The sequence below is a fragment of the Crocodylus siamensis genome, chromosome 5 (assembly GCF_052110815.1).
Source record: "Crocodylus siamensis isolate JL-2025a chromosome 5, ASM5211081v1, whole genome shotgun sequence".
NCBI lineage: Eukaryota > Metazoa > Chordata > Crocodylia > Crocodylidae > Crocodylus > Crocodylus siamensis.
The window spans coordinates 205,460,188-205,488,035 of record NC_143399.1 but is presented as its reverse complement, the minus strand read 5'-3'; the positions used below and the strand labels follow the sequence as shown (position 1 = coordinate 205,488,035).

The following is a 27,848-nucleotide window of genomic DNA, read 5'->3' as shown; positions in this document are numbered from 1 at the left end:
AAAGAGCACCATGGAAGGGGAATCCATTGAGGGTTCTGTTAAAGTGGTACTTAGGAAAATAGACTTGCAGTGGTGATGGAAGGTTTCCTAGTGATCCATACCTTGGGGCCAACTTGTAGGCAGTAGGGCTGATGGAAAGTAAGAGGGGTAACTTGGATTTGGAGTAGATGGCAGCTTTTATCACTTTACTGCTCCAGGACTGGAGCACAGTGAGTCGGGCAGGGCGCGACATTCCTCATCTCTAAGATGCCACCATTGGATGCCCAAAAGGGAGGAAAGACGACAAGATCCTTTGGTGAGGGGAACAGGTGAGGGTTTGGATCCTCGCTACCTGGGAAGAGTCAGGGTTTGGTTTAGCTAAACAACACCACTGCACAGTGGAGCAAACGCACTGGCTGGCACAAGGCATGAGAGGCCTTGTGTTTAGTCTTATCACCCTAAGCATATTATTGTAACTAATATCTAACCTGTTAGGTGATACCCCGTGAAAGGCTAGCCCATAAACCTGCGTTTATTCCTATGTAAGACTCTTAAGAAATTATGTATAATTTGCTTGACCTGAAGGAAGTTGGCATTATGGGGAAATGAATATCTGCATTCCTTAGTATAAGTTTTTAGCATAGGACAATTAAGACTAGGGATAGAAATTGCACACAAACTGGGATCAGTGATCATAAACTGGTTCAAATTTGTAACACAGCAGATGTACAGTGGCCTTAAACCAGTTTCAAAATGGCTGAAACCAGTTTAAGATAAGTCTGATACCACACCCATCCAGGTTTAACTGATTTAAGTTAAAATAGTTTATTGAACTTCTGTCACAGATCCCCTCCAGATTCAAGCTGCCTGCTCCAGCCGAGCAGGAAGGCCTGCTCTTAGCGCCTTCCGGCTTCTGGCCTGGGCCACGGTATGCACGTGGCTGCATTTCTGGAATCAAAAGTGAATGTCTGTTCAGTTGCTCATCAATTTAATCTACACAATTTAGACTAACCTGTCAAGATTGAATCGATTCAGCCTCAAGCCTTTTGACTGTCTGTCTTAACTTAAGAGGCCGTAGTACTGTATCTAACATGCCTATTGGAAAATAATCAAGTTGTTGTAAATGAATTCTGGGTCTGCCCTTTATCATAGGTAAGCTGCATTCACATTATCTACTGAAATCAAATGGGCTACCAGGTAGTCGGCCTCTTAAGAAATCAGACCTCGGTGACTTTGGTAGTTGTGCGTGATTTAGGACATCCAGACCTTATTTGTTTTCAAAATCTGAGCTTTAATCATACAAGGGTGGAGGATACAAAGGTATTTTAGCATAGTGTGATGCAATTAGAGTTTTTGAATATGGTTTACCTGCCCACGAAGTATAAAAGGTGCTTGGTATCTTGACCAAGCAAGTCAACAGTGTTTGTTCCTTTCCTTAAGAAACTGCAGATCCCTTCATACAAAGATTATTTTTACAAGGGCTGAAGAGAAGTGATGACTTGTCTGTCTGTCATACTCCTGTGTATGCTTCAACGAGCAGTAGTAGCTCATGCAGTAACCCAGCCTAAGAAAAGCAGGCTGACTTAGGACAAGAGAGATGACAAGTATGGCAGAGCTGCTTCTGTTCCTTACAACACAGATTTCGTTCTCTTGAGTTGGAAGCTAATATTAAAGGAGAGTGAAGATACTGAAAGAATACAAATGGCTTTACCAAATCTGTGTCAAACTGGACTTGGATTAAATGTCAGGAAACCTCATTTGCTCCAGGTGCAGTGCCTTGTAAGAGAACGACCTGACCAAAATGTATTTGACCTTGAGCCCTGAGCAGAGTTCTTGATTCCTTGGCTGGGAAGGGCAAGTAGAGTTAATACTCTAGGACAGTGGATCTTGATCACTTTTTTTTTTTTTCCCTCCCTTTCATGAAATGCCAGTTTTTAGCTTTCACTTTGCTCCAGTATTTTTCTGTTGTCAAAAAGTTGTTTTTCTGCTGAAAACTCAGACCACAACGGGTCAGAACGTTTTGGAGGCTGTGTGAAATCTCTAGGTTTACCTTGTGAATTGTATGTAGGCGTTCGGACACCTTTAACGGTGCTAATAATTGCTTGGCACCCTGGAAGGGACCTCGCAGCACCCCGGGGTTCTGTGGCACCCAGTTGAGAATCAGTGCTTGGAGATGAAACGTCAGAAATCAAAGTACCTTCCTGAGCTGCTGGATTTGGACGAGAGAAAGGGGGTACTGGGGGACTGAGTTGAGTTTGCTTGATGCAGATTGGACTTGCATTTACAGTACTGCTTTGGGTGGCTCTGAGAAGCGGATTGCAAGTGCTGTGTCACGAGTGTCTGGCAGAGCTGAAGACCGTGCAGATTCCTGCAATGATTAGACTTCAGCAAATACTCTCATCTGTACTGCAGGACTCGGGGGAGGCCGTATATTCCTCCAGAAGGAGCAGATCTTCTTTGCCAGTCTGTGGGAAGCATGTTTATCTGCACATGGAAACATCCAGCATAAAGTGTAAATCATCTCTTGCACAAAGTCCATAAAACTGTCCTCTGAAAGCCTTTGTCTTGTATTTCCCTTGCCCCATCCCCGAGCCGGACGATGAGTAGCGTCTGCGCCAGACTGATTGCCATTTTAAATGCAGAGGCTCTGTGTACACAGACTTTTTGGAGAGGATGGTATGCAGTAAAGCCATGTGAGCTGTAAAACGAAACTGGAGCTCAGGAAATGTCTATCTCACTCTTTCCCCTAAATAGGAAGAAGGAACAAATAGTGGGAGGAGCGTGGGAATGGTGCACACATCAGCACTGGCTCTGACCCGGTGGGGTTACTACAGAGGCAAACACCAGTAAAATGGCATTTGATCCCTTTTTCTAAGGAGAAAAACTGAAGAAATTTTAGGGTCACCTCTCTACACCTCAGCTTCCTTGATGTTAATGCCTATGAAAGCCATGTTTCCGTCTGGAGAAACGGTTGTGGTTGTCCTCGTGGTGATAAAGGCCCTTACGTAGTCATAAGCTGGCTGTAAAAGAAAAGAACAAATAGGTGCCCACAATATTGGGGCGTGGTATGTGTCTGTACGGTGCTCACAGTGTTGGCTGCTCTGTAGAAAGCTCCACACTCCCTTTCCCAGAACAGATGTCCTAATTTTGTGGGATGCAGCCCCTAAGATGGGGGATGTCTTAATCTTTCTGCAACGGCTAGCTCCAAAAGAAGTGCTGTTTTTGTGTTTCGGCTTTTACAGTGGCTTTTTGTTTTTGGGCACCGATGACGTGCCTGTCTCACCTTTTCTTTGAAGCAAAGGGGCTGCATGATCGGGCCCATTGGGAGAAAATGTGAGAGGTTAGCTAGGGCTCTTCCAGAGATAAACATCTTCAATTATACAGTGAGCTGTTAACGAATAATCCTGGCGCTCTTGTTTCTGCTACCTCTTAGCAATTTTTAGAGGAGCCTGGGCAGGGATTCACAGCTGGAGAGCTATTCAGTGCATTTCAAAGAGCTACTTCTTGAAAATGCTTGGTGCTTTGTATTTCCATCCTGCCCTCTTATTGAAAAGGTTAATGCCATTTTTAAAAAAAAAAGTCCCTGTCTTCTAGCATATTTGATTTTTCAGAGACTCACGAGCAGCATTTACTAGGCTTCGGAGGTTAAGGTTCTTGCATGCGTCTACCATCACACACATTCCTCATCAGCTTTCACTTGCCTGCCTCTACACTGCTACCTCCACCCAATGTCCTCTTCTAGTTGGGTCGGTACATTGGTACCTGAAGAAGCTTTTGGCTGGAATCTCCTTTCAGAGGCGTATTTTTACTTTACATGTAATTTGGTTACTGCAGTTCCCAATTCAGGCTGGGAGTTCCTGCATTGAAATGCTCGTTTCTGGAAGCATGAAGTTCAGGATCCCCATTTCTCCACCACCAGTTTTGTGGACCCCAAAGTCCTCCAGTAATTCAGCAGGAGATCTTTGGAGGTTTCCATTTTGCCAGAGCATGGCTTTTGTTGGTGCATCAGCCTGCTAATTTTGCCAGGCTTTCAGGTGCCCCAGTAATATGTACATTTTATGTTAGGTTAGTAGAGGGTGATTGAGGTCTCTTGTTTAGTTGTAGGCTGACTTTGCTTCATTTCTCGAGTCTGCGGAAATTGTGCATCAGCAAGGCATTTGCGGAAAGTTGGTAGGTTTGTCTTGTTGCATAGGTTTGAAGGTGCTGAGGTTGCCATACTGTTATGGAGATAGGATAGGAAATCCATACAACTTCTTTTTTGCAAAAAGTGCAGGGAGAGAGAAATCATGGCACACCTTTTTTCCTAGTCTTGATGGGACCATCTCAGTTTTCAGGATCCAAAATGTTTCCTGCTCTAAGGATGATTTACACTGCAGCTTCCCCTACCTCAGCGTGTGCTATGAAGGAAGATGAGAAAACATATCTGTGGAACAAGGGCTGCTAAATTTGCTTCTTGAATGTTCCAGCTGCCCATAAACTCACTTTCCTTATAGGACAAAAATTATAGGGTTGTACAAGTTTTTATGACTCTTGATGCTTTGTTTGACCTGCGTAATGCTGGGTGACCATGGGTCACTCGTGGTCTGTGCTTTAGAGGTAGGCAAAAGAAGAGATTCAAGGATATCTTGAAGGCCAATCGGAAGAAATGCCATATTACCATCACTGTCTGGGAGACTTGAGCTCTGAATCATACCCAGCGATGCCCTGGCGCATCACAAGGTATTGATAATTTTGAGCAAACTTGCCTCACTATGAAAGCAGATAGACGAGAGAGACAAAGGGCGAGAGCTGTGATCCAGCATCAGTAGGATCTGCGTCTTCCTCCTAGACTACTTGCTGTTTGCAGTTGAACATGCTGATTGCAAATTGGCTGCTGCAGTTATTTTGGACTCGCCTATTAATTCCCTATCTTAAGGGAAGACTGTCATTCTCTTACCTAGGGAGTCCCACTGCAGACAACCATTTTATACTGGGGCAGCTGAATATTAGTCAACCCCCTATTTCAAGCAAGTCAGTAAAGGTTTGTATTTGAGTCAGGATGCCATGAGATGCTCTTAAGCATTGTACATTTTTAAGCCTTGTAAGGATTGTTAGGCATGCAAACACTTCTCATCTTGTGTCCCTATACCACATTTAATCATTTTTGTGACACGGGATTGCGCTTGTTTGCTGTACTTTGCAAAGTCTTTCATTGTACATGTGCCTTCAAGCAGGGGGCATCGCAGCAGGTGTTGCATAGGGCTCTGCCTTTCAGTCGCAGGTGGCTGGACCAACGGTATAGCCCCACTTCATTACTTTCTTGGAGCATTTGACTCCGTCCAGCATGTAGGTGGCTGAGACATTCATATACAAATCCAGTACAGCATGTTCATGCCATCGGGTCATTGGTGGTAAGGACTCGGCTGCTGGCATGTCCATTCTTCTGCTGTTGGGTATCTTCATCTACGGGGGATTCACAAGATGAGACCCATGGATTGCAAATAGGAGGCCATAGTTTCAAAAACTTTCTCACCTGTTGCGGTCGGTCTGAGTTCTTTGTAACAGAAGAATTGATCTAACATTTTTCCGTAGTCCAGCGAGTGGAAAGCTAAGAGCTAGTATTTTCCAAGGGGTGCCCAGAGTCTAACAAGGGGGTGCCTTGACGCTAAAAATGTCGAGTAGAACATGGCTGTGACTTATCACAGATGGCACTAAATTTTGGCATCAAGAAGAGGCTCTGCTAAAACAACTCAAGACTTAAACTAATGCAAATAAAAATAAAATGACTGGTTGAGTCTTGACTGACTGCAAGAAAATTGCAAGCTGATGGAAATACTTTGGCATTGTGGTCTGCACTCGCTGGGCTGTGTGGTCATGAGCTCATGGAAGTATTAGAAGGAGGGAGGTGCTGCCTTTGGGACTAGACTACAGATAACTGTTTAGATTGCGGTTTGGAGAACATTACACAAGTCTGTGGTCTAGGATTTGTGATATTGGTATTGGCCTCAGACAAAAGACAGTGCCACCAGAATGAGGTGCTGGTGACATCCTTAAGGTCCCATGACCAAAGAAATAGCAGGAATCGCATTTCTGTCTATGTCCTGTTCTTTTCTAGTACCGAGTCTTTGTGGGGTATTGGACTTGATAACTCTTTTCTGATTACAGACTTGGTTCTTCATTTTGGTTTTACAATGTGATTTAAGTAGTGGATTGATTGATCAAATAAGTGATTTAGAAACCTAAATTTCTACTGAGGTGCTTCTGAATATTATATGGTAAATGCTTGATTACCTTTAAACATTGACCGTGAACCAGCAAAGAGAGGAAACTTGTTCCTTGATGATGTTTCAGTCCTTGTGACTGGAGGCTAGGGATTAATTGAACTGCAGCCAAGTACAAATCTAAAGGTAAAAGGTTTAAGTTGTACGAGACATCGAAACTTCTGTATTTTAGGGGATTACCTTGTTAGTACTAGTTCTGCTTTCATTTCCTGCAGTTTGCAAATAGGGGTGTATATTTTAACCGAAAACTTCACCTTCCATTTGTGCTTGACCCAAAGTGCATAAATAATAATCTTTCTAATTAAAGTAATACACAGAAGGATGTGCAACACTGCCTTGGAGTGTGTAAAGATTTATCAAAATTCATAGACTAGTAGCAACACCTTTTCTTGACTGCATGTAGAAAGTGTCTGCGCATTGGATGCTGCAGGATGTTGGTTTGGCTGTTGCCAGAAAATTATAACTGTCTGGGGGATGCTGTGGGGTGACTACTTGAGTCCCAGGCATCCAGCGATACCTATAAAAGAAACCCTTGAATATTTTCATGGTTATTAGCTTTTTGCCTTTGTGCATCTGGCTACTTATGGACAAGACTTTCAGCCTTGGTGTTTTTGAAATGTGTAATCTTTGGGTCCTGTGCAGTGTTGCAGTTGAATGACTGTAAAATGATGAGTCACGCTGCTCAGATAATGATCTTTGCAAGCTCCTTAATAATGTATCAAATGATCTGCAAGTTGAGCCTTACTTTACTTCAGTTGGTATAGTTGTACTTGATTTTTTTTTCCCCTATGTTTTTCATCTAGAACAACCTTTTTCTAAAGTAGCTTCTAGATTTCATTTTTAAATGGTACAACTTTTTGTTGGTTAAAGGGTGGATTTTTTTTTTAACACAAAGTATTCCCACATTCAAATATGGAGCAAAGCAATTTGTTGTTTATCTTTATTCAGTATTTAACAGCATATGCAAAAACTGCATAAATGGTATGTATTTCTTATCATGTCCTCATTACTCTGTGGCTGGGAGATCATAATGTGACTTTAAATGGCGGCCTGTCTTCTGTAAGATGGTATTTAGTCTGGGAAAAAATAAATCAACATCTAAGGAAGCCCCTTTGGCAAACATGAGGCACATCTTCCCATTGCCTGCCTTCTCTTGATGTTTCTCTAAATCTCCTCGTAACTCTACGTAAGCACTGATGCCTTTTTAAAGTAAGCAACGCGCAGTTGGGAATCTACTTGACAAACAGATCTCTGCTGTTTTGTTCAACGAATTTTTGCACTACTCCGGTTTGTGCAAGTTGCCTGCTCCTTGCCAGACAGCTAAAATAAACACCTATGCATATGGAGAAAAGACTGGATGACATTCTTTACACATAGCCAGTAATTAAACTTGGAGGGTTTTTAGCATTTTAATTTATTAAAGCATCACCTTCTAACATCAGTGCTGGGTGTGGCCATTAATTGGTGTAACTAATGTTTGCTGAGAACAACATGCAACCAGGCCACTGGACGGAAAGGATGCAAGTAGCACGACAATTTGCAGTATACGCTAGGGATTATGGTAAAACATTAGTCTTCACAGGGGAGGTTGGTGGTGACTTGCTCGAGCTCAATTCCTGTGTGTTGTCTGGTTTTCTGCTGCTGAGGATACTTGGTTAACTCCTGGCTCTGGGTGGAGACTAAACCTAGCAGGAGATTGTTTTATTCTTGATTCCAGCCAGGTAGTGGCATTTATTTAATGCTGTGATTGCAAGCACTGCTAGAAATTGAATGTTCATTTAGCAAACTCGGGAGATTTGGCTTGGCTTTGTTGACACTTTCTGAGCATCAGGGAATTACGGAGCCCTGAAGCAATTGTTACATCTGGTTGTGCTGTGGGATGGGAGGCAAGCAAACGGTTGCCAGCATCAACATCCAAGTAGCTGTACAAAAGCTGTCATTAAAATTTGATTCTCTTCTCATTCTCCAGGTTACAGAGCTGCTGAGCCATGGCTGACTTGGATAACAATCTCAGTCTTGCAGACGCCCTGACAGAGCCACCACCAGAGATTGAGCCAGAAATAAAACGGGACTTCATTGCCACTCTGGAAGCGGAGAAATTTGATGATGTGGTTGGCGAAACAGTGGGCAAAACCGACTACGTCCCTCTACTGGATGATGATGATGATGATGCAAAGGCTGGGAACCAGGATCAAAAATCCAAATCCCACACGGAAGGTGTTCAGGTGCAACGTAAGTGTCTTAAACACAAGACCAAAGCGTTACATACCCCATCAATATTATTTTTATTATCGTCGTCATCAATATAAAAAGCTGCAGGATGTTCTGCCTGTTTAAAACTCAGCTGTTTATATACCATTTTAAAGTGAGCATTGGCTCACGATTGGACTTCTTGACTGGGGGTGAAGAGATCTGGATTCTGATTGTGGCGGTGTGCAGGTCTTAGTGCATGACCTGGAGCAAATCACTCTCTCTCCCTGCTTCAATTTCCAAATATGTAAAATAGGATATGGGGTACTCCTGCTTCACAGGACACGCATATCATGGGATTTAATGCTAGGAGACCTGTTTTGAAAGTTTTAGTAAAAGTTCTAATGACTACATAGACTCAGTATTTTATGTACCATAGTGTGGTTCATCCCAGAGCTGCGCAAAGCTGGGTGACTGCTGAAGTCTGTATCTGACTGACTGACAGAATCTGTATTGCCTGGCTGGCTTGTGCTGTAATCGCTGGAGGCATTTGTATGCGTACCTTTTTGTCCTCCGACTCGAGTCTGCTCCGCGCATGAGCTGACGCATACTGTGCTGCTAAAAGCAGAGAACTGTCAGCACGCAGAAAATGGTGGCGGTGCGCTTTTGAACTAAGCCACCCTCGAGGTGTGTTAGTTCCAGCCATTTCCTCAGCGCTAGCATGCATTTTGCTGCTTTGAAAAGCACCCAGATGCTTTTGCTGTGGGTGCTTTTCAAAGCTCCTGGCACTGCAGCACGAACGTGTACAGAATCATAGAAGTGGGGTTGAAGGGACCTTGTAAATCTGCAAGTCTGACCCTCTGCCTGGGCAGGAGAAAAACTGGGGTCAGATGACTCCAGCCAGGTAGGCATCAAGCTTCCGCTTACAGACCCCCGGGGTAGGAGCCAGCACCACTTCCCTTGGAAGTTGGTTCCAGCTCCTAGCCGCCCTGACCGTGAAGTAGTAGTTACGGATGTCTAATCTAAACCTCCTCTCCCACAACTTGTGGCCGTTATTCCTTGTTATGCCGGGAGGGGGGAACTTGGTGAAACAGCGTCTCCCCCAAACCCTTCTGGTCCCCCCTCGTGAGTTTATAGATGGTCTCCAGGTCCCCCCTCAGCCTTCTCTTGTGAAGGCTGAACAGGTTCAGGTCCCGCAGTCTCTCTTTTGTAGGGCCTGCCCTGCTGACCCCTGATCATGCGAGTGGCCTCCTCTGGACCCTCTCCATGCTGTCCACATCCCTCCTGAAGTGCGGCGCCCAGAACTGGACGCAGTAGTCCAGCTGCGGCCTGACCAGTGCCGCATAGAGGAGGAGGATCACCTCCTTACCCTGCTCGAGATGCACGACAAGGTCCAGTTAGCCCTTCCAACCGTGACCTCACATTGTCGGCCCATGTTCATCTTGGAGTCAGTAATGACTCCAAGATCCATTTCTGCTTCCGTGCTCTCAAGGGAGTTTCCCATCTTATAAGTGTGCTGCTGGTTACTACTGCCCACGTGCAGCACCCTGCACTTGTCAGTATTGAAACACATCCTGTTTTTGTTAGCCCACCCCTGCAACCTATCCAGGTCTTGCTGCAGTCTTTCCCTCCGTACTAGTGCGCTCACCTCACCCCAAATTTTGGTATCATCAGCAAATTTAAACAGGTTGCTTTTCACCCCGTCATCCAAATTGCTGATAAAGAAATTGAACATCACAGGCCCCAGGACCGAGCCCTGGGGGACTCCGCTGCCCACTTCCCCCCAGGTCGAATATGACCCATCCACCACCACCCTCTGAGTGCGACCCTTGAGCCAATCTGCAATCCATCTGACTGTGTAGGCATCAGTGCCACAGTCACCCAATTTTTTAATGAGGATGGGGTGGGAGATGGTGTCAGAGGCCTTGCTGAAGTCCAGAACGACTACGTCCACAGCGACACCTGCATCCAAGGCTTTTGTGACCTGATCATAAAAGGCAATCAGGTTGGTCTGACATGACCTGCCCCTAATGAAACCGTGCTGGTTGCCCTCGAGCATCATCCCTGAAGCCGGCCCATCGCAGATGTGCTCCTTGAGGATCTTCTCAAAGAGTTTCCCTAAGTTTGAGGTAAGACTGATGGGCCTATAGTTGCCTGGGTCCTCCCTCCTCCCTTTTTTGAAGATGGGGACCACATTAGCTATCTTCCAATCATCTGGCACCTGGCCCGAGCACCACAAGCGCTCGTAAAGCCGTGCCAAGGGCCTTGCAATAACCCCTGCTAGCCCCCTCAACACCCTGGGGTGGAGAGCATCTGGACCAGCTGATTTTGAACAGGTCCAGCCCCGCCAGAAGCTCTCTAACCCGGTCCTCTCCAGCCTGAGGTCTGGAGGCATTCCCCTCGAGTTCGTCTTGCGTCACGGTGGGGAAGTCGTGGTCCCTGCCCAAGAAAACAGAGGTTAAGAATTGGTTGAAGAGATCTGCTTTCTCCTCTGGCGCAACCCCCAGATTGCCCAGCGTATCTTGCAGGGGCCCCACATTTCCCGGTGCTGCCTTCATCCTCCCTATATATTTGAAAAAGGACTTTTTATTATCTTTGATCTTGAATGCTAGTCTTAGCTCTATGTCCACCTTAGCTTTCCTGACAGCCCCCCTACAGGCCCGAGCAGAGGAGGTATACTCCTCTTTGGAGAGAGCACTCCTCCTTCCACGGGGTGTACATTGCCCTTTTGGCAATCAGGCATTTCTGTACACCCTTGGTGAGCCAGGGGGGCTTTCAGGCACTCCTGCCCCCCTTGCTTTTTGTTGGGATGGTCACCCCTTGGGCCCCGAGTATCGTCTCCTTAAGGAACGACCGCTCGTCTTGGGCACTGAGTTCTCGTGCTTTCGGGAACCCCAGCACCTCTCCCACTAATCTCCTCAGCTTTGTTGAAGTTGGCCCTCTTGAAATCTGGGGCCACCGCCTTGCTGCAGGCCCTCGACACCCTGTGCTGGATGGTGAATTCCAACAAGCGATGATGGCTGTCACCCAGGCAGTCGAGGACCTGGAGGCCCCTGACCAGGTCATCACCTGTGGCCAGGACCAGGTCCAACAGGGCATTTCCTCTGGCGGGACCGTGCACCTCCTGGATTAAGTGGAGGTCCTGTATCTCGGCCAGGAGCCTCCGGGAACGGTCCGACCTGGCTGACTGCTCCTTCCAGCAGATGTCCGGGTAATTAAAATCACCCATGACCACTACATCCTTTGCCTTAAGTGCCTCTGCAAGCTGGCCCGAAAATTCCCGGTCCAGCTCCTCCCCTTGGTTGGGGGGTCTGTAGTAGACCCCCACCATTTGATTCCTCTCCCCATGGCCCCCTTGTATCTTGACCCAGAGCACTTCAGCTTTCCCCTCCTTTGACCCCGTTCTGCTGGCAGAGGATGTGTCTTGCTCCTTGCCACAGAGCGCCCACCCCCAGCTTGCTTTCTTCTCTGTCCCGCCTGTAAAGCTGATAGCCCCTAATGCTGACTGCCTGGTTGTGGGATGAATCCCACCACATGTCTGTAAGTCCTATTATGTCTGGGTCTGAACTGGCTCTTCTGAGGGCAAGTTCCTCCTGTTTGTTCGCCATACTGCGGGCATTGGTATATAGGCATTTAAGGCCTTGCCTAGCTGCGTGCGCCACTGCCTGATATGGGAGACTGTCTGGACCCCTGTTTCTTACCTGGGCACTCCTTACATTTGTTACCTGTCTTGCTCAGGTGGTGTCTCCTCATCTTCCTGCGGCCCCCTGTACAAATACCCTGGATGATATCCTGCGGGCCCCTTGGGTGGGAAGGCAGGCACAGGCCCTTGCTGCATGCACGTGCTTTGTGGCAGTGGTCTCCAAACTTTTTTTGATTGCGCACCCCTATCAGTAAAAAAAAACTTTCGAGCACACCCCCCCAGTATATGTGGAACTCCCACTCTTCCCTCAGGACACCTCGCATACCGTATGTGACACGTGACCGTCTGACATACGGACCGAGTGAGGGCGCCAGTGTCAATCCGTATATTAAATATTAGTAAAGCTTAATTTCTTTCGTATTATTTTAGTTAAATATAAATATAAAAAGAAGTTCTAATATTTTCTTCCTGCACCCCAATGGGTCGTCTTGCGCGCACCCCACTTTGGAGACCCCTGCATGTGGGATTTGTATGCGAATAGGCTTGGCAGCTTTCTGCTGGGTGAGCAGTTTTACCAGCCCACGTGGAGAGCTGCCTCTGGAGGCAGTGGTAAAACTGAAATTTAGGTTGTCCTTGCTCTAGATGGGTGGAGGGGTAAATATTTTTGCGTGGCTGGGTGAGAGGAAGCAAGTGAGGCCCAGGAGCCGTGGGTTAGGCTCCTTTTACTCTGCCCACTGTGTCAGGACACTATTTGGGCGAGTCCCTTAAATTCCCTGGGCCTCTCTCTCCATTTCTAGAAACGGCTAATCACTGATTTATGGAAAACGCTTTGTGATTCTCCTTGAGACGCATGCTGAGTGAAGAAAAGGGGAAGCATTGTTCCTAAGGGCATCACCTTGTCCTCCTGGGTGAAGGCAAATGTCATGCTAATCCTGCTACTCACAAAGTTGGGTATAAAAGGACTAAAATGGTCACTGCCCACAATGAGGGCAGTGTTTAAAGTCTCTGTCTAATGCAGCCTTGGAGTGCAGAGAAGGCAGTGATCCACTTCATTGAGTTTGCTGTCGTCTCACAGTCTGTGTAAGTGCTGTACAACACCGAAAAAACAAGGTTCCCACCCCCAAGAGCTTACTTATCCCCTCGCACAACTCATTTGATGGTAGGAGACCATAGGGAAGAGGCGAGGGGAGGGATGCAGGCTGGAGCAAAACATCCTGTCACTTTTCTCAGGTTAGTCGTGTATGCTCCTCATTAAGTTCACAGGCTCTTCAATGCAAGATGCTGACTTGTGCATTGTGGCATTGCAGGCAAAAGCTGGAGGTGGGGAGCTGTTAAGAGTTTCACCATTTTGATTTTTTTTTTTTTTTTTGGTGAAATCTAGTTTGGAGCACAGGTAAAACATCAGCTGCCCAGAACTATCCTGTAGAAGTGCTGAAACAGAGTGTTACATTATATAATAAGGCAAAACAAATATGTAGTGCTTTAAAATACAAACCTCCTGATGTGACCTGCAGGTTCAGCCTGAGCTCGTGGCACTGCAGCATTGGGCATTTGAGGTCAATGTCCCTCATGTCCTTGGTTTTGTTAACAGTTGAAACCAGTGTCAGCCGATGAACTGGGGGGAGTGCAGCTTTCATCTCTTAGGATGCCTTTTGTGCACTGCTAGCAGACCACTCTCCTTGTATGATTTTTGTATTTATGCTCCCTCTGGCTGCTTAGAGATGTTAAATTTACAGCTTGGTTTTGAACAGCATCCCTTCTTATCTTAGCCTAAAACAAATGAATAAACCATTTGAGCCTTGGGAAAGCAACCTTTAAACTGGGGGAAAAAAATCACGTGTACAAATTTGCTTTGGAGAGGCTGGCAGAGAAGATCCTAATTCCTGACTGTGGCTTTCTTTTGATCTCTGCAAAGGAACGGGAAGGCCCGATAGGCTTTCTTAGCTGCGTCCTTCCTACGTGCTCAGCTAAGATTGTCCAGATCAGTCTCAACTGGTGTCATTTTTAACACAGAGTGTTCTTGGCCCTTGATCCCATTATGTCTTTTTTTTTTTTTTTAATTTGTTCAATCCTTTTTTTAAGAGGCGATGGCAGACCAGCTGCTTTCAGTAAAAGGTCACGTGGTCTCAGTCATAAGCGTGATTAAGTAAATGTTTCTGATGGACGAAGCCTTCAGAGAGGTGCTGCATGGTCCCCCGTCACCGAGTCCGGTGGACTACGTCACACCTGCCCGCGGGGTGGTGCTGGGAAATGTGTTTTCTGGAGCTGAAGACTCAGGCCATGCTTTGATTGATTGTAATGTGAAACTTTTAGGAAGAGAAACTCTTACATAATGTGCAGCAAGGGCCCCACGTTCCCAGCTCCAGATATGACTGCAAATAGCTTTTTGGTTTTTTTCCTGAGGGAGGAAACCAACTTGCATGGATCAGGCCTTTTCATCCTCTGCCTGATAACTTATTCATATTAAAATGCAGGGATGTATTTTGACAGCGGGATCATCGCTGCTGAGATTTAGTCTTTCCTCAGTCAGAAGGGGTTTAATCGTGCGTCCTGTCAGGATCCAGCTATTCCATCTCTGCTCAAGGTTTTGTGTTTTAAATCCATGAGCCAGATTAGACGAGCTTAACAAAGAGTCAGATGGGCCCAGTGTGGACCTGTGTGAACCATATAGGGGTGGGGAAAAGGGAAGAAACTGTTTTGACAAGTAGTAGTACAGCAGCTGTGGACTTGCCCTCCAATGAATATTTAAGGTTAAATTTTACAAGCCTTCCTCTTGTCCTGATGAGAAAAGTATCACTTATTGCTTAGAAAGTTTTAAGCTGTTCCCAGCAACTGGCCTAATATAATTTGGCAAGTTCTGGGTAATCCTCTTTATTACATTTGGTCTTTACGTAATGTGGAGGGATTGCTTTGGGTGTGTGCAAAGCTTGCTGTACACTTTTTGCATCTGGCTGCTCTGTGCGTTTGCTTAATCTCAAGCTTTTAGCCCCAAACTTGGGCTTTTGGAGTTTTTTCAAACCTGTAAGGCGCTTGGTGGCAAAATGATTGTGGTTGTAAGACTAAGGTTTTGAGCCCTGTGTTTTGGTTCACCAAGAATAAAGGCTACAAAAACCCCAGTTTGGTAGAACTGGGAAGATTCCAAGAGGCTTGAAAAATGCCCCGCTTTTAATACTGTGCGGGACACTAAGCTACTGTTAATTGCTTCCAAATACATATAGGCATGTGAGCACCAGACTGGTGCAAAGCTGGGTTTCCATTTCTATTCTTAAGATGCAAGGAAGAGTTGTGTTGGCAGCATCCTCTTTGAAGGCGCTGTCATTTTTAAATCTTTGGGGCATGTTTGTTACAAAAAATGGTCATTTTTTTGATCCCCCTTATTATAAACCTACCTGTCTCCCATTGTAGACACTGTTTTTAAGGACCCAAGTGGCCACCAGAGGGCATTGATGGCTCTAGATGATGCTGTTGTGGGCATAAATGACTGTTTAGCAGAGCAGACGCTTCCCCTCCCCTGCAGGAAAACAAAGCTCATCTCTGGAGCCTGAAAGCCTGAGGCCAAACCACAGCATTTCCCTCCCTTTACCTCTCCATCTGCACAATAGCAGGAGTTGCTTTCCTTGCTGCAGGCTGCACATCCGTCCGTACAGTAGTTTTGCAGAGACAGATTAAATACCGTGACACTGAGGACAGTGAGTGTTGCATAAAAGCCGTCCTGAAAGCTGCATGTCTGAGGGAGTCAAAAAAAAAAAAAAAAAAAAAAAGGGCAGCCAATGGATGTGGATGTCTGGCCCATATTTATACCACTATATGTACTTCAGTTTTTCTCCCTAAGGTTAGTAAGAACTGTTACTTTCATTGTCTGCGGCAAGAAGTTGACTTGAGACAGCAATTGGTGCATTGCTGTGAAGTTTGGAAAGCAAATGGGATCCAATGAGAGAGGCTGCATATGACAGCCTGCATTTTTAACTCTGCCTTTCTCTTCATTCTTGACCTGGTATATATTTTGCTTAATGCGAGAGCTTCTGAATCTTTGCTTGTCTGGGGGGCTGTCCTGGCAGTGCTCGGGAGGTGTAGCTGCTGCAGCTAATTTGTAGGAGGCAGGTCAGATTTTGACTGCGCTCTTAAATAGTCAGGGCTGCAGAAACCACAGGTCCTAGCATGCAGTGCTGAGTCTGCTAGGGGTAGTGGCTGGGGAGCACAGCGAAGAGGAAGGTTGCAGCTGGTCGGTTGTGGTACAACTCATCACCAAAAGCATCTGGGAATGTTAAAAAGGAGGCTTACACCCAATGGAAAGAAGGGGTCATCACCAGGGAGGACTATTCTGCAGTTGCTCAGGGATGTAGGGGGGTAGTTAGGAAGGCCAAGGCAGAGATGGAACTGGGGCTAGCTTTCCAGATTAAGGACAATAAGAAGTCCTTTTTTAAGTACATGGGGGTAAAAAGAAGGTCCCGGGTAATGTGGGGCCCTTGCAGGATGTGTTGGGAAATTTGGTTGTCACACCAGACGGCAAAGCTAACACGTTTAACGATTTCTTTGCCTCCGTCTTCCGAAGTAGGGACCAGAACAGCCACCTCCCTGCTGGGCCCCGCTCAGGCCCCGGGGGAGGCACAGCTGAGCCACGGGTTAGCGAGGATTTAGTTAGGGAGCTTCTGGAGGGGTTGGACGTATTCAAGTCAGCCGGCCCAGATGATCTCCACCCTAGAGTTCTAAAGGAACTGGCCGAGGTCATTGCAAGTCCCCTGGCACAGCTTTACGAGCACTCGTGGTGCTCTGGTGAGGTACCGGAGGACTGGAAGAGGGCCAGCGTGGTCCCCATCTTCAAAAAAGGCAGGAAGGAGGACCCGGGAAACTATAGGCCGGTTAGTCTCACCTTGATCCTAGGCAAGTTGTTCGAGAAAATTATGCTGGCACACATCCAGGAGGGGCCAGCAGGAGACTGCATGCTTGGGGGCAACCAACACGGGTTCATCAATGGCAGGTCCTGTCAGACCAACCTGGTGGCCTTTTACGATCAGATCACCAGATCATTAGATGCAGGGGTAGCAGTGGATATAATCTTCCTGGACTTCCGGAAGGCTTTTGACACTCACCCTGTTCTCATTAAGAAACTGGGGGCTGTGGTGTAGACACCCATACAGTCAAATGGGTCGCCAGCTGGCTGGAGGGCCACGCCCAGAGGGTGGTAGTGGATGGGTCCTTCTCAATCTGGAAGGATGTGGGCAGTGGGGTCCCACAGGGCTCGGTCCTCGGGCCCGCACTGTTCAACATCTTCATCAGTGACTTGGATGAGGGGGTAAAAAGCACCCTGTTCAGATTTGCTGATGACACTAAGATGTGGGGGGACGTGGGCACACTGGAAGGATGCAACAGGCTATAATCAGACCTAGACAGGTTACAAGGGTAGGTGGACGAGAATAGGATGGGTTTCAACACCGACAAGTGCAAGGTGACGCACCTGGGGAGGAACAACCGGCACCATACCTACAGGTTGGGGAACTCCCCTCTTGTCAGCACGGAGGCGGAAAGGAATCTGGGGGTCATCATTGCCTCCAAGATGAACATGGGCCGGCAGTGGTGGGGACGCGGTCAGGAAGGCCAACCGCACCTTGTCCTGCATCCACAGATGCATCTCGAGCAGGTCCAGGGAGGTGATCCTCCCCCTCCATGCGGCACTGGTCAGGCCGCAGTTGGAGTATTGTGTCCAGTTCTGGGCGCTGCACTTCAGGAGGGATGTGGACAGCATGGAGAGGGTCCAGAGGAGGCCACTCGCATGATCAGGGGACAACAGGGCAGGCCCTACGAGGAGAGGCGACGGGACCTGAACCTGTTCAGCCTCCAAAAGAGAAGGCCAAGGAGGGATCTAGTGGCCTGTTATAAACTAGTCCGGGGGGACCAGCAGGCACCGGGGCAGTCCCTGTTCCCCCGAGCACCGCCAGGAGTGACCAGGAATAACGGTCACAAGCTGGCAGAGGGGAGGTTTAGGCTAGATATCAGGAGGCGCTACTTCACGGTCAGGGCGGCTAGGAGCTGGAACCAGCTTCCAAGAGAAGTGGTGCGGGCTCCTAACCTGGGGGTGTTTAAGAGGAGGTTAGATGAACACTTGCTGGGGGCGTTTCACCCCAGTACTCTTTCCTGCCATGGCAGGGGGTCAGACTAGATGATCTGCTCAGGTCCCTTCCGACCCTAGAAACTATGAAACTCCACGGGTACCATCCTAAGTCCCCCTTACTTCAGAGTATACTTTGGAGATGAAGTACCTTAAGCATAATTGTAGAAATCTTGGCATAATACTTGAGTTTGTCTAGCCCAGGTTGGGCTCTTGAATCACGGAGGTTAGTCTGAATATCGGTACAGCACACAAAGCAACCTAAGGAAACCCTACAGCCTCAATTTTGTTTTTAGATCAGCTTTATATCACACAGCTGTTGTCTTTAAAGTCAACTAGCAGAGCAGTGTGAAAGACCTCGAACAGAGGTTTTGCATTCAGTCCCATTGGGGTTGTCTTGTATAGTTGATAGCGTTCAGGCAAGATAATTAACTGTGGGGAATAGAAGTGAAGCTTATTATGGTTTCAGTAAAAGGCATGAAGGTGGGGCTTGACGCACATTATTTTGGTAGCAGCATGACACAGTTTCCTCTGCCCCTTGCCTTTCACAGTTGTTAGGTGATCTAGGATCGCGAATCCTATGCGCAGAGCTGTGGATGGGAAAACGGGAGGTAGAATTGCTGTTTGTTGATCTTCTGAGTTGGGGACATAGTTGACAGTGCTTTTGAAAGGGAAAATGTGTCGCATGGGCTTAGACCAACTTGGTATATTAGGCTTAAACTGTAAAGGCTGGAAAAAAGGCAAGCTTGTAGCTTGACACTGCAAAGGGGAGCCTGGCTCTGCCAGAGCAACTGTCCACAAGTGTTTTGAATGGACTTGAGGAGGCGCGAGTGCAGCCGTCGAGTCGGGAGGCAGGGCCTGAATGACCATCCCTGGCATAGACAAGAACATGGAGTTGATTCATATCCTAGGAATTACTAATCCACTGGGATTTCATAGTATTTGTGCAGTTCTCTGTAAGTGTATAGCTGAAAATTGATTGTTTAAGTCTCTCTTAAAACATATATGTGGCTTGAATCATAAACTCTTTGGCATCCCAGTGGAGAGATCCACTGTTGTCATTATGTTTTGCTGAGCCCGTCACTGCATGGACAAAATGCACTTTGCCATTCACGTGTGATGTCAGTGCAGGGGTTGGCTCCTGCCTTTATTGCCAGTCATGTCGTTAGCCCTCAATTCTGGGTGCAAGCAATCAGGTGCCTCTTGGTTTTCATTTAAAAAAAAAAAAAAGTTCAAGGAAGAACTCTAAGCATGGCCTACACATCTCCTAAACTCAAGCATGAGAGAAAATAAATCCCCAACGTATATAATTTAAATAATTACTTTTAGCTACTTTAGTGACTTCTGAATGGATGCAGTCGGGAGCGCGGCAGGTGCACAAGTCGAGTTCCTGCCTCAAGGGAGTTCAAGCCACCTGTTCTGCAGGGGATTGCAGGTCCTTGTGCCCATGCACACATCTCATTTATCTCCAAAGTTGTTTGAGCTGTATTGTTCCCATGGCATCTTTCGTGTTGGCTTCTCGAGGCACGATTTTTCTATTGAACCTCCTGATGAGTCCAAGCGAACCTGCCCTCTGTGCATCTTGCCATGGTATAAGCAATAAAATGGACCTCCCTCTAGAGGGTTGGCCTGCAAGGCCCCCTTCTCTCTCCCTCCCCTCACCCCTGCAAATTGCTGAATTTAAAAACGTGTTCAGAACAGCATGGCTGAGCCGACGTTATATACCAGGCCAAATCACTGATGTAGGGATTACTATTTAATATATTGGTTCCATCCATTTTGCTTGAGGGCATTTGTTAAAGCAGATCATCTTAAAAATGTTTATGTAAAAAGTCAATCCTCTGATCCATTTGTCAAATGCAAGTAATATTTTGTTGCGATTTAGGATGAGGATTATTTGGGGCATCTTTACAGTTTGGTTCTTAAACAGTTGTGTTCACAAGGGTAGAGGATCGGGGCCTGAGAAGATTGCTGGGAAAGTTGTAAATTCTCCCTCAAAATAGCAGAATTTAGGAGTAAGTTTTGATTTGTGCAAAGGCTTAATGATGCGGGGAGGGAGGAGATGGAACTGGTAACAGTCCTCATGACTTGGGGTTCCTATCTCATGCAGTTTGCTTACAGTATCCTACTTAAAAGCTGGGGGGGGGGGGGGGGTCAGTCGTCATAGTTTTCATGTTCCCGAGCGCAGCAGGGAAGGGGCGGGGGTGTGTGCCTCTGGGCGCGTGGTGAACATACCTTCAGAGTCTGTTTTTTGTTTAGCCCATATATGACTGCAGATGTTGCCCCACCACACAGTAAGAGCTTTCATGCAGTAATCTGTTGAGGGGATAACTCCAAGCTCTGCCCAGTTAACCGTTTGCTATACGGAGGTGTCTGCACACTTGCATCTGGGCTCACCAGTGAATGCACACAGATTTCCTCTCCATCTTAAACCAGTTCCATAATCTCTTAAACCTTTTTATATAAACATATTAAAAAAAGTCGTGCCAACTCTCTGGGAACACAAATGACAAGCTATTACAAATGCCACAGCTGTTGCCTAGCCCGTCTGCCACACTTATGATTCGGTGGTTTTTCCTTCTCTTTTTTAAATTCCCTTTTTAAGAACACTTCTTTGTTGCTGGCTGGAGAAAGGAACCTGGGTGAGGCTTAAGCCTGTGCCTTCAAGGACGGTTGGCATACCTGGGGCGGCAGGAGTGAATGCCATCATGGCTTTCCAGTTGGTTTCTGAAGCAGGGTTAGGGGGCTGCAGAAGAGGATCCTGCCTTCCTCCTGAGCGCTTTTAAAAGAGGTGCTCTGCTTGCCTGATTTTTTTGAAGCTGTTTTTTTGCAATACAGGAGTAGACCTTGTATTGACTTATCCTGTGCACCACTGAAGGTAGCGTATTGCAGGAGATTAACATCACACTGAAGGAAGCTGTGTTTGCTGAGCTAATTTTGAAGTGAGGAAGCACAGCTGACTTTGGGCATTGACGTACTCACAGTTGTTTTAGTCCTAGTCTTTTTTGGGATTAGATGGTCTAATTTGGATAATTTCACAAGATGTTTATGGAGCTCCATCTTGCTCAGTGGTAAAAGACAGGGAGTGTGGCTACTGACTAAGATTGTTCTCCAAGTGAAACTTTATAATGGACTCCTGTGCATAATCCTGTTGCCAATGGATGGGGCACATCTGATAATACAGCCCACTTGGTGGGGCTCCTTGCAGTCAGGTGTGGTTCTGCTCTTATGTAGACTTGCCTGGAGAATTGGGATTGCTAATGACGTGGCTGACAAATGTAGTGGTCTTTAGAAATGTGGGCCTCTGGTGCCTGCCCACCCATGTGATACTTGATCTCAGATGCTTGAGCCTTGAATCTGCAGCCATTATTCATTCAGGACACGATGCTTGTCTCTGCAGGTATGACAAGCCCCCTGTGACTCGGACTGTAAACATCAGTAATATGTTATCACTTAATTTAGGTTAAAATTGGACCTGACTCTTTTTTACACTTAAAAGACCCTCTAAAATTACCAAAGAAAAGGGAAACTGCTACCTTTGATGGAGATCGACAAAAACACGTGATAGAAGCATAGGAAACTTTGAGCTATTGAGCTGTATGGGATGTTTTTAATGTGTGTGTAGTTAAACGGCTCTGGCTATTTTAAGTTCTTTTCATTTTTTTTATAACAAATGCCTCCTGCCTGTGTGGAGACCAGCACTTCCTTTGTTACAGATGCCACACTGCTGGGGCCTACAGCAGAATCTGCCTGCTCTGCACATATTTTTATGCTTCCCCTGTCTGCTATTGTTCAGCACTCAGATCTCATTGCAGAGCTGTCATTATTCTTGCAAAATGTACAGCACGCTTACCGGCAAACTGAAGCAGCTTTATAAATGGAGCCAGGTTTGCTTTGCTTTTCATTTGTTTGTTCACCCTTCCACAAAATTCAGCAACGTGCCATAGGCCCTCCAGTTGTTGGTGTAAATTAATGAGGTCCTATTGTAGTAGTAAAATTCCAGCTCTCCTGAAGACGGTGTATCCATTGCTCTTGTTGACAGTGTAGGAGTAGAAGGTCCTGGGGTTCCTGTAGTATCTGCAGATCTGAAGAGCTGGCTGATGTGGGTTTTATAGAAGAAACTGGAAAATTAATTTAGACTTTCCTTTAGGAAAAATGGGTCAGCTCAGAGAGAACTCCTGTTAGAAGTACATGGAAAGACTTCTCTTTGCTTTAGTGGGTCAGGTGGCAGTCTAAGATGAACACCACTGATATTGGTCTAACAAAAGACAGCATCTCTACTACGAGTCCTGCTCTGCTTTTACCACTAATATTAGCATTCTCAGGTAGAACACTGGACTGCCAGAAAGGGCAATTAGTACCCCTAAGTAGTAGGGAAAATGACATTTTAAAGGGTCACTGCTTGAGACGGTTTAGGAAAAAGTGATGCCTCAGTGCAGTGGTTCTCAAACTTTGTAGACTCAAGGCACCCCTGGGAAAGTGTCAACTCTTAGTTTTTATTCTTTCTCTACAGGAAAATAAAAAAAGAGCAGGATTTCTTTTGCAAAGACTGCAGCTGGATTCCTGTTTGAAATCTCTGGGTTTATCTTGTGAATTGTGTTTGTAAACCTAATAGTGCTATCATTTTGTGGCACACTTGAAAGGATCTCGTGGCACCCCAGGGTGCCACAGGCTGACTCATTACCTTGGTGCATAAGGAACCAGAGGAGCTAAACCTGCTCTTAAGAAGTAGCAGATTTATTGCTGCTTTATGATCCTTGCAGTCTCTTATCTTTTACTGTTCACAACTGAAAAAATGGGATCAGTTCTTAGGAGTTAAGCAGCACTGCTTGGAAGAAAAGATAAGGAAGTAGTCAAAGATTTTCTTTATTGCAAGGAGTTTGATTTTCATCATCATCTTAGTAAATGGCCTTGTAACGTCTGCTTAAAGTGGTTGCCTGAAGTCCAAGAATTTTGGCAAACTAAACTCCAATGGGATCCAGCTGTTAAATGATTATGATGCGTTTTAGAAAATGACTGCTTTCTGATTTAAATTGTAGTCCTTTTACAAATCTCGTGGAGCAGGATGCAGGGTGGGTATGGTTACTAACTAGCTGAACAGTCCTGGGTTGGAATTGTGGCATCGGTTTCAAGTTGTCTCTGCATATTTGGGGGTCAGAGAGAGCTGCTTGGGTAATAGAGCAATACATGCATTTTCTTTAAAATTATAGTATTGCAGGCTGCTAATTTCCATTATGCTGCTTGTTCATAGATCTCAAATAACTTTTCAAAGATGCATAAGCATTTTTCATATTTTGTGCTTGCGGAAACTCAAAATGATGTGATCTTCCAAGGTTGCAGAGTACCTTGATGACAGCATTTTGGATTAAAACCAATTTCCTTTGCTTCCCAGTTGTTTTACCTGTCCATGGGGCCTCAGGGCTTGTTTGCCTTTTGAGTTTTTCAGGTAGGGTGCAGATCCTAATACTCTAAGACAGTTCTCCCTTAAGCAGTCTTTGAGTGGGGTGGGCTCTGCCTGCTCTTGAAATTAGTGAAAGTGCTGATGGAAACTAACGGAGCAGGTAAGTGCTGGTTCTTCAGCAGTGCGCTGCCTTCTGATAGATAGATAGATAGATTTTTTTTTTTTTTTTTTAAGGCGTCATGCAGATAAGATCAATTAAGTACTCCTATGTAGCTGACACACATAAATAACCTCACATGTAGATGTTGAACATTACACTTTGTAATCTGTCCAAACTGAAATGTTCTTATACGCAAGTACCCTGAACCGTATGTATTGATTTAAAGTTTGGCTAGGAGAAGTACATCAGTTTTCTGCATTGGTCCTGAATTGTAAATCAGAGAAGGAAAGTTTTGGTTTAGGGCTCTAGTCTTGCTGTATCACCTAGAAAAATAACTCTCAACCTGTTTCAAGCTTCCTACCTCTAACATAGTTAAAGGATGGAACCAGCCGGGTTCTGTCCTATGCGATGTTTTGGCAGCTCCATAAATTAAAACAATAAAGTATCAGGCTCATTTTGAAGCAATTTGAAACATAGGATTTAAATGTCACAGTCTCCTTAAGGTTCAAATATTCTCTGTAAGAGAAAGGGATGTATCCCCTGCCGAAGGACCTTTGCAACACCTGGAGGCTCTTGATATGTCAGTGTATGCTCTACTTGTATCAAGAGCTTTGTGTGATATGATCTCACTCCTGAACTGGTTTAGGAGAGTCACATGCAAGCTTCTCTTAAACATTGTGCTCAAGTTCTTTGGCTAATGTATAGCCTTTGATTATAATGATAGTATCTACATGCAACATAGCAATCAGTAAAGCCAAGAGAGCTTAGCATTAATAGATGCATATAACTTCAAAGATAAAATGCGCCTTATTAATATCCCTTTTAAGGGACATGTGCTACAGGCCTTCCTTCAGAAGCAAGATTAACCAAATGTTATGACTTGGCTAGTGGGAACTGTGAAATGGATGATTGCACAAGTCCCTATTTATACTGTTTGGGGCCAGTTTCATGGGACTATTAAGGTTCTCAGAAGATGGCAAATATTTTATTGCAGAGAGAAGGCAGCTAGAGAGGCTGCCCAGAGAGCTTTTGTAGCAGCCTAGAGGAATCGACCCAGCCTGAAGAGAGAGTTTGAACTACTTGTTAATCAAATGTCAGGAAGACTCTGCATAGGCAGGGAATGACATCTGTCCACACATTGATATTCCTTGTGGTTGTTGCAGGTAGCTCTGCTTCTGGACCAGCAGCTGTACTGGAGAATGGTGACCATGGCATAGGAGACTACAACACAGGTAAGAGTGGGAAATCTGGATGAAACGTGGGGCGTTGGGGGACTTGGCTGCACCAAGAGGAAACACTTGATTCTAAGCGAGCTTCATTCTGGCAAAGCGTTCTTTTGTGCGACTTTCTCTTCCCAGCCTGTCTTGAGTTTTATTTCTTTAAACTTTTAAGTTAGAACTGTTCCTTTTGTCCCAGAATTGCACGTGTATGAAGGACTCTAGAAAACTTCACCTACCTTATCCGTAGTTAACCTAGGACAGATGCTATCTAAGATACTGATATTAAACTTAACTCTTTAAGGGATTACAGATACTAATGCATCACTTGAGTGTACCTTTCCACTGGTTCTTTGTCCAGTTTCCAAATGCAGCTGCCATTATGATGCACCTCCAGACTACATACATGTTCTCTTAATGTTAGTTTTGGGTTTCCCCTAACTGGCTCTCGCAAAAATTCTCTGGTTGTTCTGATGTAGCTGTTCATCTTCTCTGGTATGTTCGTTCTTTTCTCCCAGACTCCGCTTCCCTTAAAACCTCTCTTAAACTCACTCACTTTGGCAACATGCTGGAATTTTAAGGACATTCTGAAACTACTACTTTTTCTCTCTCTCTGTCTCTCAAAACTCAAAGCTATTCTAGAATTACTGCTAAAAAAAGAGAAACAACATGAATAGGTGGGCAAATCTTACGTTATGGGGGACCTGAATGAGTGAATCATCTTGACGTACAATACTTTACAATGTGTTAGATCACTGTTTCGCTTGTCAGTATATCGAGGCAGTCCCTTTGAGGAAGACACCTTCCGGTTAACTGAGACTGTCAAGTGTTCCCGTAGGTAACCAGTAAAGGGAAATAGCACAGCACTGTATGCCAGTACATGCACAGGGCATTTTAGCAATCCTTACTCCACTAAGGATACGGATGGGGTTCTTGGCAGTTCCTTATCCTTGGCACTAATCAGAGGTGTTTCCCTGGCAGACTAAAGCCCAATGCACTATAATGGCAGTGATCCAGCCTCGCCCAAATCTGTGTTGTCCAGCAATAGCATTCTTTGCTCCTGCAGGTCTAGCTGTGAGGAAGGCAAACCTGAGGGTGAAGGAGATGGAAAACTCTTATGCATGTCAATACTCAGGCTTTAGTTGCATGTGGTCATACCCACACATGCCTACCTTTTTTGTCAGAGGATGAGAATTTTTAATTAAAATGGGGGAGGGTGTACCTACTTGGCAATGTAGGGGTGCAGATCTTGCAGTTAAGAGTAAAGATAAGGTGTCCCCCTGAGCTTCACTAAAAATGCTTAGGATGCTCTCCTCAGTATTTATATAGATGCTGGAAAAAGTGAAATCCAGACTTGGCCCACAGTGACGTCACATTTTAAGACTTACCAGCTCATGCTTTTCTCTTCTCAAAGATTGATTTGAGAGTTTGGGAATCGCCTTCCATAGGGGCCAGTCTGGGACAGTAATGAAGGGATGTTAATCCTTCAGATTCCAAATATTAAAAACACGATCAAATATTTGTAGGCATCTGCAGCCTGTTAATTGAGGCTCAGATTGGGACTTGAATTTGTCAGGTGAAGTTCGCAGTCTTCTGGTGAGGCCTGTCTGAAGGCAACATCAGAGGGATAGGAATGGCACTCTGGAAAGCTAAGTTGCTTTGCAGGCATCAGTTTAATTAGGGTTTTCAGAGTGACGGGAAATGCACACAATGCCAGCTTATTTCCTAGTCTTTTCAAAATATCTCAAACATTGAAGCTCATATGGCTTGTTAGTTAATAATAGACAGAGAATGCTATTTAGATGCACAGACACAGGGAGTTTTCAGGGGTTGGAAGTGAGATGCAGAATTGATGAGCGCAAACATGCAAGCTGACTGTTTCAGAAAGCAGGCACAGCAAAGGGTGTTCATTTTCTAGACCCTCAGACCAGTTGAGACGGACAGCTGCTGGAGGAATAGATGGACTAGAATGAGGCCCTGGAGAGCTTTAGGAAAATAAAGCCACGTTTAAATGGGTTCCTGAAACTAACAGGCTTTACTGGAGGTGTTCGGGAGATGGGTGCAGTGTAATTCTGGGAATTGGGCACATGAATGCATCCAATTTTTTTTTAAACTCCCTGGTCTCGGTGGCTGCATGCCATTTTTTTCTATTGTGGAATGTATGCAGAGTCTGACCGGCGCACTGACTTGCTGAGTTTTATTGCATGCAATGTTGTGTGCAGATATCTGATGTGTGCAGAAGTTGGAATTAGTCAGTTCTCAGAAAAATGCATTGTTCTGTTCTCCCCCCGTCCTCTCCCCTCACCCATCCGCTCCCCCTCTTTTTCCAAATGAGCAATAACTCCCCTGGATAGTGTCTGGCTATTCTGACACGCCAGGGATGTCGGTCGCTCCTGAGGCAGTTTACAGCATGAGACTGAACCCAGCAGAACGCTGCCAGCAGGACTAAGCTACGAATACAGAAACGTGCTTAATTTCTGCATGTCAGATGGTTGTCATGCTGCAGCATGAGTGAGATTTCAGATTTATAATAAAAGAAACTTTTCCTGTGCGCCTAATCTGGTGTCTGGAAAATCTGCTGCCTGTGCTAAATGAACTCTTGCTTGATACGCAGTTTGTTGCGTTAATGTTCGTGTTTTACTAATGACTTCCGCTTTTTTGCCCCTATCCCTGTCCCTTTCCCTTCTCCTATTTCTTTCCCCCCTTTTTCTATTTTCTCCTCCTAGAAGCCTAGACTGTCTCCTAATACTGGGGCTGCTACTGACACGAGACCAATGTCCTTTTGTACCTGCCATTACACTTCTAAAACCTTCAGCATTTTACAGAGCTCTTGCTGTCCATCCCTGGACTTTACGTGTAGAAGAAACCAAAGGGTAGCTGTACTGTCCCACT

At 45.6% G+C, this 27,848-nt stretch overlaps 1 protein-coding gene across 8 annotated transcripts in view; it reads left to right on the top strand.

Moving 5' to 3' along the window:
- Nucleotides 1-27,848, top strand: part of MAP4 (microtubule associated protein 4) — a 219,784-nt gene that overhangs the window by 64,883 nt on the left and 127,053 nt on the right. For all 8 annotated transcript variants that reach the window (XM_090048017.1, XM_090048021.1, XM_090048020.1 and 5 more), the window contains exons 3-4: nucleotides 8,209-8,471; nucleotides 24,903-24,971. In XM_090048017.1, coding sequence (XP_089904143.1) covers nucleotides 8,228-8,471; nucleotides 24,903-24,971 — 313 coding nt within the window. In that variant the 5' untranslated portion in view covers nucleotides 8,209-8,227. The remainder of the gene's footprint in view (nucleotides 1-8,208; nucleotides 8,472-24,902; nucleotides 24,972-27,848) is intronic.